Below are 17,966 nucleotides of genomic sequence, written 5' to 3' on the forward strand. Positions count from 1 at the left end.
AGAATTGCACGAGGGCTGTGAAAATTAGAGTATACTGAACCTTTCTTCAGGAAGGAAGACATTATCTAGATTAAAAAATGGTTCTCCTGTTGGAGTGGGAAGTGGAGAGAGAACCTTTCTGAAGAAGCTGGGAAGTTTTGTTTGTCTTTTCTGCTGTTCACATATAAATGTTTATATAGCAATTTTCCTCCTTTAGACTGCTAGTCTGACTGGTCAGAATGAGTGGATGTTTCTTCATGTTTTTTGTTTGTTGTGGCATTCAGCTGTCTCTTAGACCTGTAAGTTTTGTGTATCGAGATCTACCGTTATATAATGGTGTGAACTGTTCTCTGTATAAGCTGTCAACAATGGATTTGGGGGAGGGACAACTACTTGCATCTATATGAGAACTGCTTTTTAAAATATTGTTGCTAAAGTTCAAATTATTACAATCTTTGTTATGCTAAACTTTGTGTAATCTGTTCAGCTATGTACAAGAAGGAAATGCTTAAACAGTAAACATTTGCTCTTGGAACTCTTAACAGAAAGCCAGACAACTGAACTGACGAAAGTCATTTAAGCAGCTGGAAGCAGAGGTGGCCAAAAACAAGGATTTCCTATTTGTGCCAAAATATCTTGCAGAACAGAAGTTCTGATACTCAGGTTCTTCAATTTGCTGTTCTAGAATGCTGTTTTAATACCTGCTCTAAAGTGTTTGCAAAATACTACTTTACTGTGCAACACACTCGCTCATTCTGCACTTTGGCCACAACAGCCCCATGCAGCGTTATAGGCTTGGGAATGAGTGTGAAGAAGAGAAGGACCTGGGGGTGTTGGTTGATGCTCGGCTGAACATGAGCCGACAGTGTGCCCAGGTGGCCAAGAGGGCCAACAGCATCCTGGCCTGCATTAGAAATAGTGTGGCCAGCAGGAGCAGGGAGGTGATCATCCCCCTCTACTCAGCACTGGTGAGGCCACAACTCGAGTATTGTGTTCAGTTTTGGGCCCCTCACTACAGGAAAAATGTTGAGGTCCTGGAGCTTGTCCAGAGAAGGGCAGTGAAACTGGTGATGGGTCTGGAGCACAAGTCTTACGAGGAGCGGCTGAGGGAGATGGGATTGTTCAGTCTGGAGAAGAGGAGGCTCAGGGGAGACCTCATTGCACTCTATAACTTCCTGAAGGGAGGTTGTGGTGAAGAGGGATTTGGCCTCTTCTCCCAGGCAACGAGCAGGACACAGGGAAATAGCCACAAGCTGTATCAGAGGAGGTTTAGGTTGGACATAAGGAAGAACTGTTTCTCTCAGAGAGAGGTCAGGACTGCAAAGGCTGCCCAGGGAGGTGGTGGAGTCGCCGTCCCTGGCAGTGTTCAAGAGGTGTCTGGATGACGTGCTGCGTGATGTGGTTGAGTAGCTTGTGGTGGCAACGGTGATGAGGAGACAGTTGGACTGGATGATCTTATAATTCGTTTCCAACCTTGTGATTCTATGATTCTATGATTCTATATCTTATTGCTTGTGAGCAAAAAATGCCCTGTTGAATCTGGAATTAAACGTGCCTTTTATTGTCCACTTTTTTTTTTTTTTTTTTTTTTTTTTTTAATTCTAGACTTGGAAAAAAACATAGTAATACTGCTGCAGTCTTGGCAAATAGTCCATATCAAACCGTTTGTCTTTATTGGCTTCATGAGATGCACAGCAGTAGTGCAGCTGCTTTCATTTGAAAGCTGCAGGAATCTGAACCGCTCCTCTGTCTTCAAATATTAGAACATAATATGTGCTCCTCATCAAAGTTCGGCAAAATCCCTAACTTTAGGTGTCCATATTTGAATATGTAAGAGAAGAAAAATCTACAATCTCTCTCCCTGTTAGTTAAAGCTCCTTTAAGCACCATGTCAGTATTTTCCACCGCTAAACTTCCACTTCTCTAAAATTCAGATTTTAGCTATTCAATTTATTGTCTGCAAAAAACATTCTAGAGGTGACTGTCTTAAATAGTTGCAGTACTTTCTTTCCTAAGCTGTTGTGCAAAGAAAATTAGCAGAATCTATTTAATCTTCATTTCTGCTGTTCAGAGCTTTTCAGGGAGCAGAGGGAATCTGCTTATTTTTGTTGTCCTTCATCTGGGTTATGATTGGCAGCAGGACAGAGAATTTGTTCCTTGATTTTACTTTCTGCTGCCATGCTCCTTTTCTCCTTCGCTACAAATTTATATATGAATACTTTGTTGGAAAACAGGAGGAGTATATGATGGAAAACTGCTTACTGCCATTGCAGTTGCCGACCTCAGTAGATGCCACAATGAGCCAGTGTTTTGCATGTGTGTTAAAGGAAATAGGTGGTTTAATCTTTTAGAAGTTGACTAGGAGTGGACACTTGTAATCATTCAAATAATTTGTGTTTTCTTACCAAATATCTGTCATATTCAGAAGCTGCTGAAGATTCACTGCCTTGCCTTAACTTGTGGGCAGGATGGAGATCCTTTAAATTTTGATAAGTAAATAATATCAGGGATCAAAATAGCAGAAAATCCCGTGCTTGTTTCAGATGAAGGTTTAAATAAACTAATTGTTATGTCAAATAACAGTATACTGTAGGAAAAAATAGTTTTGTTAAGTAGAGTTTATTAAATAGGATTCTGCTTTCACCAATACCTGCAAAGAAAGCCACAACAATTGCTTTTACAGTTATTTATGATTAACTACTCTATACACCGATGATGCTCTCCCATGCTTGTTTTTGCTAATAAAGGAATTCGGTGCTGGAAGACCATCTCTGTATTTGGGCAAGTAATGTACAAAAAATGAGATGTGGAAAGCAAAATCTGAAAACATTTCTGTACTTAGCACAGTTTCCTATTTGTTATGCCTAGTAGATAATAAATACCCTGTCTTCCATCTTTCCTGTAGTTGTTAATTTTCCTGTGAGTATCCTGAAAACAGCACTGTCAGGAATATGGAGGGTGCAGTTATGTGTGGAGATTTTGAAATCAGGTTCTGTTCATAAAATTCAGCAGTGTGGGAGGCATAGAAATGATTCTTAAGTGGGCTGTCTAGACCAGCTGACTGGCATAATAGTTTTTAGTGCATATTGGAGAACTTGTAAAGTATGTGTGTTTTATATGACAAGATACAGCTTGAAATACAAGTTTATACTGAGGAGAGCAGAAAACTAGGTAGGAGATGACTGCTGAATACTTTCTGAGTAACTGTTACTGGAAAAAGTTTGATAATTTCTTCTAATGATAGTAATACTACTGAATCATACTTTATATCATGGCATTGGGCTCATGGGTTTTGTTTCTTTACTATGCAGAGGCTTTACTTCAAGTGAAGATCTGCCAGTTGCATCATCTCTTTATCGACTAGGATCTGTTAGCTGCATAAATCTGGATGCTTATTAATGGCTTTAAGGGACACATGTTTTCCTTGCTGAAAACTTCTCTGTTTTTGGTACTGTTTGTTGGGCTGTCAGCTCCAGTACAGCATGGCTGTGACTACAGCTATGAGCGGTTTGATGCATTTTTTATAGATTTAGAAATGACTTGAGAGGAACACATCGACTCTTAGAAGTAAGTGGCTTTTTAAAGACTGCACCTCACTATATAAAATTAATGCAACTGAAGTCTGGCTGTACTCTCATGTGTTGAAACAATTGTACACATCACCTTTTGAATTCTCACTGGAGAGAGTCATTAAAATAATCTGTAGGTCAACTAATGATGTTCAAAGAGAGGTGGGTATAAAAGAATATATTCCTTACCATGTCTGGTGTTCATAATTACCAGTTCTGAGCCAGCTGCCATCCAGCAATGACTGCATAAATTTCAGAGCGATGTTGGAAAACTTTCCAAAAAAAAAAAAAAGAAAGAAAAAAAAGGTGGTGGAGATGAGCATTTTAGTTTTTGCGAGGAGGAATTAAGCCTACATTTGGTGTGTTAGAATTTTTAAATTAGGTTCATATGCTCTAGGGTACAAGCTTGTTTTGCGTGATGTTCTGCTATTGGAGCATGACTTGCCTGGGCATTCAGCCCTGGCACTCAAGTTACTAGAATAGTTTGGAAATTAGGAGAACCAAATGGTGACACAGTGAATGTTCATTTTTTTGCATAAATGATTCCTTTGAAGAGGCTGAAGCAACGTGACAGGAACAATACTAAAGATGAACCTTTAATGTAAACAGTAAATACGATGACAAGTCCTGAAATAAGCTACTTCTTTGATATTCAGATATATCTGTTTTTGTCAAACTGATGGATTTATTTTATTACAGATTTTAGATGCAAATTCTGAAGTCACCTGAAAAATACAGTGTAAGCAGTGCAGACTGACCTGCCTGCATGCCTCAGCCCTAGCTGAAAGAATCTGTCAGAGCAAAGAAAGGACAGCAGTTTTCAGGCTCATTTGCTCCTGGGTGTCTGACGGGATTTCGTGCTGTCTTTTCAGGACCGGTAGTTGTTGGCACATTTTTCCTCCTTGAGTTCTGCTGCTGGTTTAAACCAGATGGGCCACAGGTAATTAGTTTGGCTTCATGAAAACTATGTAGGCTATTCCATGACAAGAACAGATCCCATGTTTCTCTCTATTTGGAGAGCAAGTACTGCAAAGGCAACAGCTGGGATGGGATATGCATATTAAGGAAGAGTGCCAGCCCTCAGTGTTCTGCAAAAATTCCGTTTGGTTCTCAAATCCTATTTTGTTTCCTGACCAAAATACAGCAAGATTTTATTTGTCACTCAGTTCCCCAGTGATGTGGAGCTCTCTTATTTTTGTGAAGTGACCATTCTTGGCTCTTTTGTATTGTGAATCTCTGGCACTCAGTTAGCAGTTTTCTTGCTTGTCAAATTGTCTAGATTTCTTTTTGTTTTTCAAATGCCTATCCTGATCTAATTTGAGAGTTTAGTAGAGAGATTCTTGCCATTAAGAAAAAATGAATAAAAGTTGGGAATGCTAATAACATCAGGGAAAGTCATGCTTGTGTTTTTATGATGGATTCATTTTTGTTGTTCAATTTGTGATTTTTCTGGTGCTCAACTGACAGAGTCCTTATACTTTCTGAAGGCATCTTAATTTTATAATTCCTTTTGTGAAATTAGTACAGCAGCTGAAGGCAGTATGTAAGAAGGGTTGGATAATTATTTTTCTGAATTCAGTATGCATGGATAGTAGGGAATGGTGTGGAAGGTGCATTATTCTAAGGCAAAATAAACTGTAACTCTCTTCTGATGGGAATTTAATTGCATGAGTTCTTAAAATCTACCAGTGAACAAGTGTTAGCATAATGTTCCCAGATTACCTGCACCGTTAGAAGGTTCACCCTAATGTCTACCTCAAATCTGCTTGTTTTGTAATTTATAGTCATTTGTTGTCCTGTTCCAAGCAGAGATTGTTGTCAGAGATAATCAACCCTTACACTGAACAGGGAAGTCTGACAGCTGATGATCTGTATTGGAAAGACAATAGCTTGCCCATTTGTTCTGTGCATCAGCAAACTGATGCATTACTGCAGGGACAACCTCTGTCCTGAACTGTGAGCCATTCACTCAAATTTTTCAAAAATCTAATCTGAAAATTTCAGTATAGAACATTTGATGTTTACCATAAAATGTTCTAGTGTTTCTATGAGTTATTTAAACAGTGTTTAAGTGTTTGGTCTTGGATTTTACCAGGTTTTTCACATTCCTTCACTGCTATGTGGAAACTCTGCTAAATTATAATCTGGAATGTGAATTCAATAGATGAATAGGCAAAGCTACCTAGAAAATAGAAGAGATAACATAGCTTATCTTTGGAATGTTGGCTCAAAATATTACAAATGCTTAGAAATCAAGGCAGAAATGTGGAATTATGCAAAATAGTACGAGGATCACACGTTTTCTGTTCTTAACTCCAAGTCATCTCATTACATTAATGCCACATTAAGAGATGCAGGATCCTCTTTCTCAAAATGTTGATCCCTTCTGTGATGTTGGTATTCATCATGATTCCAACTAACTGTTTAACCAGGGTTTTTTATAGGGCCGATAATGGCATCCATTAATAGGAAAGCAATAACTGACAGTAATTTTGTTTCAAAATGCACGGTGTTTATGTGATGCTGTCCCAGAATGGTAAGCTTGTGATAACAAATGATAAGTTTTCATTTAAGAAAGCAAATTCCTTCCCTTGTCTCTTGAGACTGAAAACTGATTGTGTAAAATGACTGATTTCCACAAAATTGAACCAGAAAATATAAACGTAAATAAGAAGTAAAACCGATGCTCGTGCTTTTGCTTTTTATAAACTTGTTTGGCAATCCTGTTTGTTTATATTTACTAAACTAACTGTAACTGTTTGCACACTTAATAAAAATATATTCCCAGTTTAAAAAGCCATATGTTGTCAATAAATTAGACCCCAAAAGCAGGTCAGTATAAATTCTGTGTTTAGATCAGTACTGCAGGCAGTGAAACGCTCCATTTTCCTGTGGTGGCTGTTGAGCATCTTAAATCTAGAGGAAGAGAATTCATAAACCAAAAGGTTCTCAAGGTGTATAATAATTATTATACATATGTTAAATAAATGAAGTGAGAAGTACTAGGTTTTGGCTAGTAGCGTTCATTCTTAGTGGTTTCCTACAGAGGAACTTGCAAATACTACCTTTCAGATGTTAGATACATTTTAAACTTTCCCTCTTCCCCCCCCAGATATATATCAAAAATAATATGATTGACCCTGAGAACAAAAAAAAGGTGAGGAGAGATTCAAGCCTGCAAGTAAAGAATAATTTTACTGTTTGTGTGTTGTTTTTTTTTTTCCCCTGTGGTTTTATCTGGTGTTCTTTCAATTTGAATTTTCTGACGTAATGCACTCAACTCCCTCCAGGTCTTTGCTATGAACAGCCATAGATAAGCTTTTGTTGGAAGCCTGTAAATCTGGACTCTTAAGTCAGTCTCCAGCTGATGTAATGATTTTGTGCTAACTGTAATATTTTGTGTGTTGGTGCACTTAAAAGTTAACGATGCTCATGGTGTCTCAGCACAGTAGAAATTAACTGCTAACTGTTTAAGTTTCCATTTTTTATTTCCTCATTCTTTCAAAATTTTCGTTTCTTGTGATGAAGTTTGGCTTCATTAACAGTACAGCAATCTTTGATATTATGTGAACAAAATATGGTTTGCAGATGTTAAGATGATGGGATTTGGTTGGAAGGGCAAGGAAGTTCCTGTTTCTCTCTTCTGAGTCTCTTCCGAGTCTCATGTGTGAAACTGGAAGAGTCTTCTGAGAGGAGAACCAGATGAAAGAACACAACCAGAAGAGCATATGTGAGCACTGGTGATTGTACTGCTTTTATGGAGTTACCTTTGTTTGATTTTTTCTTTCTATTCTAAAAGGAATAGGACTTGCACAGAGAGCGTAAGCAGAGGAAGAGCTTTGTAATAACTTGGAATTTATTGTTTCTCCAGCAATGGATGTACCTCAACACTGTGATCAAAAAACTTTGTTGTTTTTTTTTGTACAGTCCCTGATTTGTCATACTGATCTGGAAGCGTAGGCTGCAGAATAAGATAATATGTTTAAGCTCTGATTTAACTGAGATTTGGGGTGTACTATCGTTTAGATTTCTTCAGCTCTTGCAACTTTTTGTTCTCAGAAGGAAACTATAGAAAAAGAACGCAGTTTTACAAATGTGTGTATTTGAATACTAATCACGTGCATTTTCTGAAATGCTTACTGAGTGATGTGCATCTGTATAACAGTCTTGATACATTGTCTGCAGGGATGTGCTCACTGATGGAGAGGTCAGATCATGCCATGCATTTTAAGATCCCCTATCAGCTGCATGGAATTCAGCCCATACTATGTATTACATCTGTTTTCATCTGTCTGAGAATCTGTCTTTTTGGTTAATTGTTCAGTATGGTCACGTTCTTTTCTGACAGCTAGGATTAGATCTATAATTACTGTTCAAGCTCTGAACAGGAGTATCATATGAAGGTCCCGTTGTTGACTTGCCTGCTTCATCCAATACTATTGCAGGCACAGATTAATTCTGTTTTTATTCTGATTTCACAGAAAACAAGGTGTCTCTAAGCTTTATCTGTTCTGTTCTGTTCTTCATCCCTCTGCAGAAGCTTATTTAGTTTTTGACCAGTTTCAAACAAAGTGGACAGAGGAATAGAGTTTTATAGTCACATCCCTGCCACTTCGTAGGATTGGCATCTACTTCCTCAAGACCAGGCAGTGGGAGGGCATTGTAGTGGAACATTTATAAGACATCACAGAATCTACTTGCAAAACATCCATAGAAACCAGGATCTGTGTAGAACTTTGTTTTAAATATTGATAGAGGAGAATTACTTCAGTGAGCTGATTTTGGTGAAGCTAAAATGAGACAGAATAGCAACAAAACTGCCAAGAGGATTTTTACTGAGAAGAAAATGATTTAGGATTTTAACTTGTTTATTCATTTAACTGCTTCATTATCAATGCCTAGAATTGCATGCTCCACAGAGCAGAGATTTAGCTCTTTCTCGTGTTTACTGTAGAATGGGCTGGATGCAGAAAGAACCAGTGCATTTGTATTCAGTGATCATGCATTAACTGAATTCAGTGGTCTGTTCATAAAATGCAATAGCATTATACTTCAGAACAGCTAACTGTGAGGAGCTATGAAAACTAATAAGATCTATGGTGATGAAAGAGCAGAGAAGGGAAGATTTGCAAATAGCTGGTTTACAGAGAAAACAGAATTACACACAACAAGAGAATTAAGTCATTACTGAGCAGATGACTTCTGAAATAAACATATAGAGGAAACAGAAAATCAATCAGCTTTCCATTATGAAAGACTATTCAGAGACACGAGGATAAAGAAAAGCTCTCCCTTATAAGAGAGGGAGAAGGTGAGGTAGCCAAACAAGAATGCAGTTCAAACCTGCAGGAATAGAAGTCAGTTACAAGACCTTTTTTTCTTATCTTATTTCATTTTGAGAGTAATCATAGTGAGACAAGAAGTAATTGAAAATGTAGATTCATTTGAAAGTAAATGAAGTGGCTTGCATGGTTGAAATATTTTTTTTTCCAGTCTTTCAGTATGAAAGATGACAAAGTCAAAACCCTATAGAAATACTTATCAGTAAAACGCTAATGGGGATTTCGATACAAATGACCATATGCTATTTGGAAGGTGCAGGTCGTAGAGATTCTTAAGCTATGATACAAGCTACCCTGCACTTAGGTTTGAAAAGGATAGCATAATCAAAAGGGACAGTGAAATTCTAAGCCGTGTATAGAGAAATGGCTAGAAAAATGAGATTTCATCTGAGTCTCTGACATTTATGTACTGTGCTATCGTAGTTTTTTTATATGCATAAAACAGTAAGCCCTCAGGAGGTGACAACAAACTGAAGGGAATATGGAATATATGGAATAAGGAATGCAAATAAGAGCTACGATCTCAGGGAAATTGCTGTTTTTTTCTGCATTGTCTAAAAGAAATTTGTGTCAGAAGCCTACAAATGAAAATGGAGAGTCTTAAAAGACCTTCTATACTGGGTCTGTCTGGGATGGAGTTCAGTTTCTACAACACTCCATATAATGCTGTGCTCTGTATTTGTAGCTAGAACAGTGTCTAGCTGTCCCACTGAAGTTTTGTCTCGTGCTGAGCAGTGCTGGCACAGCACTGAGGTTCTCTTCCAACCTCCAAGAGCCAGGAGTCTGAGAATGGGCAAGAGGTAGGGACGGGACATTGCTGGGGCAGGTGATCCAGTCTGACCTAGAGTCTAATTCCATGCCATAAGACATCACATTCAGAAGTGAAAGCTGGAAAAGGAGAAAGAGAAGGGTGGGTTCTTGTTATGAAGATGACTGTCCTCCTGAAAAATCACTATGCATATTAAGGCTCTGCTTATCAAGACATAGCTGAACATTGCTTGCTAGTGGGAAGTAGAGAATAATTGTTTTCTCCCTCTTTACTTCCACATGGCCTTTGCTGTTTTTTTTGTGGTTTTTTTTTTTCTCTTTTTTCCTCTTTAGTCAAGTAGTCCCCATCTCGACTTGTGAGTCTTTCCCCCTGCCTCCCTGATCATGTTTTTCTTCCTCTTATTTTGAGGAGTGAGTATAAGAGAGTGGTTGTGGTGGAGTTCAACTGGCCATCAGTGTAAATCTGCCACAGCTTCTTAGTCAAGTGAAAAGTGGCTTGGCTAAAAATGGGAAGAATGGTTGTAGAAATAAGGTTTGAAAAGGAAAATCAGTATTTTAGCTAAGAAAATTAATCTCTTTGGAGCACATGGTGAAAGCTGTGTCACTTCTCAAGGAAACTGACTGCTTTAAAGCAAAGCTATTGATATGTCCTGTACAGCTGTTGTAGTCCAAACAAGAATTGGACTGTGTCACCTCTTAGAAATGTTTCTGTCTCTTAAACATTATGCTCAAAAAGTGGAGTGCTTGTTTTCTCTTCATAATGCAGTAGTTAGCTAGAAAACGACAGGCAAGATAGGCAAGTTCATCCAGCACCTGGGCGCATGTGCTGTATGTCATGAAGGATAGCATGTCCAGGTGAAAAAAATGATTGCACATTCTGTAATAGTATATGGGGTTTCTTTTGCTGTTTTCTCTTGGGGCTTGCTGTTTCACAGCAGTAACTAGAGTGCAGTAAAAGTCATCTCTGTGGTGGTGTTATAGTCCACGTACATGCAAATTTAGGCTTGATTAGATGCCCAGTTCCAAATCTGAGTAGCTGGAGTTTTATTGTCAGCAGTTACTAAGCTTCCTAGTTAACTGTGCTGAACAATTGATGTAAGAATCAAGTAAGAACACTAGTGCATCTGAGAAGAATGTTAAGGAAGGTGAATGAAATTTGCATTAGATATTCAGGCAAAAAAACACGAACAATCTTACAATAGTAATAAAAAGGGTTTACTGTAAGCTATTATGAATACTGCTTTAAATTTACTTCTTGAATCCAGATTGTTTCACATTCATAATACTCATTACATAATTTCAGTATATTTGTAGACCAGCGGGACCTGTGTTTTTTTTTGTTGTTTTTTTTTGTTGTTTTTTTTCCCACACAGTAGATTTCTATTTAGTGTACGACTTCACTATCTTATCCTGTACGTTCACTATCTTATCCAGCGCTATCTTCAGGTGAACTCAAAGATAAAGAAAATGAAGCACTTCAGAGGTCAGGGTTAGTTCCAAGCAAAGAGACTTTGAGATATAGTAAATCATCTGCTTTTCCTGCCAGTCATGCTCATGTACGTGCCTTCTGTCCTTTTGCATTTGTGTTGCATTGATAATAAGCAGAAAAAATCACCAAGGGTTGTAGTCCTCCGACAATAACCAGGTATCCTTAGTGTGTATCTTGTACACTGTAAGTAAGTGCTGATGGACTCTGTCACTTTGCTGAATATTTTGGAAATTATATCTAGAGCTTAAAAGAATGACAGACATTTGGGTTACATTAAAAACTTTTTCTCTCATGAACTTCCGTTGTATTTTCTGTGCAGAGTCTCTTGAATTTCTTTGTGGTGGTTTTCTCAATGATGTACCCAGTAGAACATACCTGCCTTTAAGTTAGAATTAATTTAGTGTTTGGAAAACCTTAAATAAGAAGAATAATAGCTATACTTGTTTTATCCTTGCAAGTATCCAAAATACTTGTTTTTATCCTTAGGAACTTTTTTAAACACCATCCATGAAAGCATCATCCTTACTGCCAGATTTATTCTAAGTTGGAAATTTATGCTCTTTTTCTCAAATGGATTTCCTTTGTAGTTAAAATAGTTTGGTTACAAGCTTGCTTTGCAGAAAATGATGACTATATCCATTTAACCTCAATTTTTTTCACATTCCTTGACAATACATATGAAAAGTGGATACATTACTTGCCCTCTACACCCAAGTTTCATTAAAATACTACCCAGCTTAATCTATAATGCAATCTAACTCACTATAATATCTAATGCACATTATAATTACTTTTTATGCTTTTCCTGTCATGAGTAATCAAAATCAATTTATTGAAAATGTGTTTTGTTGGGGTTTTCATTGGGGAATTGCATTGCCTGCAGGCATTCAGGTTGCCATGACATTATTTCAAAAATGTCCTTCATTCTGTTTATTTTGGAAAACAGCTGTAGCTTGCAGTTGCAGCAAATCACAAGCAGAAAACTATCCAAAAAATTAGGATCCAGCAATGGCTTCCAGAAGCAAACATTTATATTAATTTGTTAAAACCTCGGAAAGAAAAGGTTGGAATTTCTTTTTAATGTGACAGCTATATCACTGGTTCTGAAAACCTGAACCTGCTAGAGCAGTGCTATGCTTTGTACAAATTTGAGCTACGTGTTCCAGTGTGTATTTGGTTCATTCATTGACCTGACTTGCAAATGTCATTCATGCTTTACTCACCTATAATATGACATATGTTAAATGATTTATTCTGCCCCACTTTATAACCTGTACTCTGTTAACTACTTTCCTAAAGTGTCCTTTCAAACTGATAAATGAATGCAGTTATGCTCTGGTGATCCATTTAACACATAATATTGAATGAAGAATTTAGACACTGATCCAAAAGCGATAAGGGTCAAAACAAGTGATTTTTTTTTTTTTCATTTTATTACTTGCATCTGAGCATCTTTTTGGATTTTACAGTTGAGTTGGACCATGAGTGGTTTTAATCTGTGCTTTGTCTAGATAGGGGTCATCTGCTAATTTCTAGGAAAAGTAATATCACTGGAAAGTTGTGAAGTCTTCAGTATCTTCCCCTCTGTTCTCAAGTGTATTCTCATGCGTTTCTATAGAAGAGGCTGTAGATGTTAAACTACTCTTTCATTTGTAGGATTCCCCTGCAAACCCTACTCTCCCAGGCTATTTAGGATAACACACGTCTTCTCTACTTGTGCCTCAGAGCCCTCTGGCTGAGGACAGTGATCTCCTTGCATCTTTGCCATGTGCTTAAGGCTTCCTTTTGTGCATTGCTAGTTTGATGTTTTGAATTCTTTTTGAAACATACTCAGAACTCGTGTGCAGTAATTGGTTGGGTTGAATAGTTAACAAAGTCCAGCGTTTCTATGAATCCAAAACTATCAAAAACATATCCTCTCATCTCATGAAGCTAGATTTTGTAAATGATGAATAAAGTTACTTGTTTTTAATTAAAATAGTCAGAGGGGGGTTAAGAATTCATGGAATGGTATACTGAAGGCATAGCTAAACTTCTGTGTGATGAAGGTCATGGAGTGGAATTTCCTCAAACTGAGGACAGAATGGGTTCATTCAATTTTATAGAATCACAGAATGATTGTGGTTTGAAGGGATCATAAAGGTCACCTAGTTCCAACCCACACGCTTTGGGCAGGGATGTCAGCCAGGTTGTGAAAATAATTTTTCTTTCTGGTTTTTCCTTTTTTTTTTTTTAATTATTTCTTTTTAAAATTTGTTTTAAAAGGACTAACCAGCCAGGAATGTTCACAAAGAAAGAATTTGATCAGTTGGCCTCAGCAGTAGACAGCTTCAGTCTCATGACATATGACTATTCAACACCACAAAGGTAAGATTCTAACACTAGTAAAACAAAAAACTGAAGTAACTGATTCCTATTTATGCCCTTATGAAATCTACAATGTGAGGTTCGTCATTTTTTAAATTTTCACTGAGCAGATAGCATGTATTGACTGTACCAGATACTAAAGTTCTGGATTAGTAATTAGAACAGCTGGTTTTTGAACCAGCAAATAGTTTGGATTTAGCTGCAGTGAAGATTTGGCACATAGTATTTTAGAAGGCTTTGCACCTGAGCTAAATAATTATTCTTTTATTGGTACTGTGACACTTGTTTCCAGGTGAATTTTTCACTTTTAGTTATTTGACAGAATTTTGCACAATGGTACAGAATAATCCAGTACACATCATTGGAAAGAATAGCTTTAAAGCACAATTGACAAAGCACTTGTCTGATTCCTCATGAGGCAGCAGACTGTGTTTTGACAGCACTGCTGACGTGATCATGGTTAAACACGTTTTTATGTTCCTCTAGTAGTCCCTTCTTTGTACTTTTACAGCTGTTGTGGAGCAACTCAATGAACCAACTTATCTAACTGAAAAGCAACACAAAACTCCACTCTTGTATGTGAATATCCATTTTCAGGAACTTACGATTTTTATGTCTTTGGAAGTGGAACAGCAATCAAGTTGAGAGATCCTTAAACTCAGACTTTTAACGTCATCATTCTCCAGAAGTGTGGTTCATTTCATCTCCAAATTGCAGATAAAGACATGCTCTTTGACTTCCAGGGTGATTCAATTTATCTTGCTTCAGTATGGTTGTCTACAGTTAACATTCGTGGTAAGCTGGCAGATGCAGAAATGCATGTATTACATCACTAAGACCTCTGCCACCTGTAGCATTCTAGCATTTTGATAGTGTCTACACAGGTTTATTTCTGAAGAGACTAAACTTCTTTTCTATTAAGTTTCCCTATCTCTTATCTCTTTCCCCAGACCTTTTTTCTAGATCATCAAGCCTAGCACCTTAGGGAAAAGGAACATATTTGAAATTAAAACAGTTATTTGTTACCCTCTTCTGTTGAAATATGCAGCATAGAGATAACATTGTAGCTTTCCTCTATATAAATCTCATATATGAAGATGAGATGCTAAGGACTTTCATATGGACTTTTCAAACCTATGTAGAACCCTGGATGCATTTAGAGATACACTATACTGTATGCTACCATCTTTCCTGTATGGTGAAGCTTCACCATACTTTATGGCACGTTAAAATCACAAGATCCATTATGGCACAGTCTCATCTTAATACATCCACTGCTACATTAAGCTACTTTGATCTGGCTTGGAGCTGGGCTTTTTTCTTACTTCAACACGTGAGGAAGGCAGTTTTCAGTTAACACACCCATTGTGTTCAAAATACATTTTCTGAGAAATAAAGTTTCTGAGAGAGGATTTGAAAAAAATTGTTCAGATGATCTTCTTTTGAATTAACTTGGATTGGTTTGAGTATTTTAAATGCAGGATAGCACATACAGCAAAATTTCTGTACTGTTAGCACATGGTTTTAATGTCACTGATATCTTAAAGGCCTTGAGGCAGATAATTAGCAAAGTAGATCCTAGGATGTTTATAGTTCTAAGATTAGAACATGCTTTTACTTTTATCATGTTATTGAATTTTTGCAGTAGAAATTGTTGCTATTGTCCCTGATGAGCTAGGAAGCGAATTAGCCTGAAATCCTGATACTACATATAGAACAGTTCAACTGCTCTGAGTATTCTAGTGCTAGCTACACTTTTTCATTCATGTAGCTTTTTGTTGTTAGTAGGCAATTCTCTGTTTGGGGTTTCAAGCAGAAGTAGCGTGCAAACCTTAAGCAGTCACTGAAACCTGTATTGTTTACAACTGAAGTTGTACAGATTTCTGAAGTGTTCTGTGGGCAGTGTGCAAAGCTCCATGACAGAGAAAACATGCTAGGTGGAAACCTACGGTAAAAGTTTCATGTATCTTCACCACAGAAGTGAGTTACCAAGCTGAGTGGGGCAAGCACCCTATGTACATCAGTAGTTCAAGCCATCTAGGAGCAGGCATGGAACCTTTGTAGGATTGTAAATTAACATTCACTGTTTTTTTTTTTTTGTGTACCACTTTACAATTACACCAGTTCAAAAGATAAGGCTAATGAGGGCAAATGTGTACCTTCTCTCACAGCTTGTTTGATTTTTTTTTTTACTAACTCAACAGACCTGGTCCAAATTCCCCACTGCCCTGGGTACGAGCCTGTATTCAAGTATTGGATCCTGATTCAAAATGGAGAAATAAAATACTTCTAGGGCTGAATTTCTATGGCATGGACTATTCTGCTTTGGGAGCCTTGGGGGAGCCAATCCTCGGTACTAGGTAAGACTTTCCTGGATAGTACTTTTATATGATGTTCTCACAAACTCGGAAATTTATAATCATTTATGTTTAAAAAGTATAGATGTGTTGATAACATAGAAATGACAAAAATGATAAACCTATGCATGAAAAAGTGGCTCACTGATTACAAAGTAAGATCAGTTGTTTGCTGTACAGAAGTGCAGATAGATGGCACAGGTATTCTGTTAGAACACTGATGGGAAAAATGGTTGTGTAATTTTCTCTCCTTCCTCTACCTGTATTATACATGTGGTTTGTCATCTTTCTGTTAGTGTTTTGCTTTATTTTTTATGCTCTATATCAGTTTGGGTTTCATTTAGTTGACCTATGGATTTTTTTCTCTCAGTTCCTGAAGTTGTTACCTATTACTTTCAAATTTGATACTGGTGTCAAACAGCAATAGGCCTCCAAATTACTTTTGAATAGAAAAAGCTGTAGTAAGCCCACCTGGAGACAAAAATCCATAAGATGATAAAGGGATGTATTTGAAAGATAGCCTGAAATTTTATATTGATTCTCCAAAGATAATGGTTGTTTTAGTTTTGGGTAATAGCCACGTATAATAAGCAGCTTCACAGAAACACAGTAGGGGTACAGTGCATCAAGCCAGAAGACAAAGCAATAAAACCAGTATGAATTTGGCAGGGGAAAAAAAAAAAAAAAGTCTTTTTCATAAGTTTGGTATTAATTTATAAAATAAACCCAAGCTTTGAAGCACACAAGGTGACTATTCTGATTTTTGCTCATGGATTACAAAGTGCATTACACCCATATAACATTTAAAAAGTTAGGCACAGAAATATTAAGGAATAGACTGTATAAGATAAGATGTTCGTGCCCATAATAGGCTTAGCTTATCAGAGACCCTCTTTCTCCCTCCATCCCTCTTAAAAAAAAAAAAAAAAAAAAAAAAACCCTTCCAATTCCATTAAAAATATTTCATCTAAATATTTTTTCTGTCTCTAAATAACACACAGCTGAGGCATTATCCTATTTTCTCATTCTGTATCTGCTTCATACAATATTAAAAAATAGACTTTCAGTGGAGAAGTGGGTGACTTCATTATTTATCTTCCTTACCTTTGCTCCTTAGTGAATTTGAGCTTCTACTTTGGTGGTGACTGTAATTCAGGTGTTATTCATGATCTGTAGAAAGTGTGAAAATTAGAGTCTGTGCTTCTTTAATATACCCTTAGTATGTTGTAATGATAGCGATGTTAAGATAAAGCACTATTAATAAGACTGAAAATAAAACAATTCTTCAGCTAAGTGCTGAATGGAGGTATCAGCTGTGTCACTGTAGACATTTCTTCAGGTTTTTGCATGTCAGATTTATTGCACATGCAGATCTTCAACAGGCCAATACTTACAATTGTTATTATAGCTTATACATGGAATTACATGTAGATAGCTTAAACACAAAATTACATTCAGGAAGTGCAGAAACCTTTGCTAGTCTTGTTTGTTTTTCTTCAGGATAGAAAGTAATTAAGTAATGGAAGGAGGCTCTGAATGCAGGCAGATTTAATTCACTGAATTTAACTGTTAAGTAAATAATTTTCAATAGAACTTCTATAACTCTGTTTTTTAAATGCAGAATACGTTCTGAAAGTAGAACTGCTTTGTTACTTTGCTGAAAAATTATAGAACCTTCCTTTTCTGCATACACACTATAGAAAGCAGAATGCTTGTTTTATGTGCCCAAGTATAAAAATCAGAAGTAAATGACAAGAAAACAATTTTTCTTTGACAACACAATGTAGCTTGTCTTTGAGAGTTGTTACAGCAGGAACTATTGCTTATTTTTGCCATAACAATGTGTTGAGCTTTGACTTGCAGCTCATTCACCAGTGCTGTTTGTTAATACAGTGAAGTTTGTCTTGGAGATCATAGCACATTTTTATGCTTTAATCTAACAAGTACCACTGCAGTTTAGCTGCAGGGAAGCTACATTCCCTTGTATATTTAGTTCTGATATAGTTCGTACAAAATGATAAACTGGAATAAAGGCTGTATACTTATGATTCCCCATATCACCTCCAGTCCTTCTGGCAATGTTTACTGCCCTCCA

General features: G+C 37.0%; 1 protein-coding gene across 5 annotated transcripts in view; it reads left to right on the forward strand.

Moving 5' to 3' along the window:
* Window positions 1–17,966, forward strand: part of CHID1 (chitinase domain containing 1) — a 127,187-nt gene that overhangs the window by 27,139 nt on the left and 82,082 nt on the right. For all 5 annotated transcript variants that reach the window (XR_006168093.1, XM_042814259.1, XM_042814262.1 and 2 more), the window contains exons 9-10: window positions 13,413–13,514; window positions 15,719–15,874. Coding sequence is in view for 4 of the 5 variants with exons in the window: in XM_042814259.1 (XP_042670193.1) it covers window positions 13,413–13,514; window positions 15,719–15,874 (258 nt within the window). In the remaining variant the exon portion in view is untranslated. The remainder of the gene's footprint in view (window positions 1–13,412; window positions 13,515–15,718; window positions 15,875–17,966) is intronic.

Source organism: Centrocercus urophasianus, unplaced genomic scaffold (assembly GCF_019232065.1).
Source record: "Centrocercus urophasianus isolate 14NV4802_14NV808 unplaced genomic scaffold, USGS_Curo_1.0 seq_14, whole genome shotgun sequence".
NCBI lineage: Eukaryota > Metazoa > Chordata > Aves > Galliformes > Phasianidae > Centrocercus > Centrocercus urophasianus.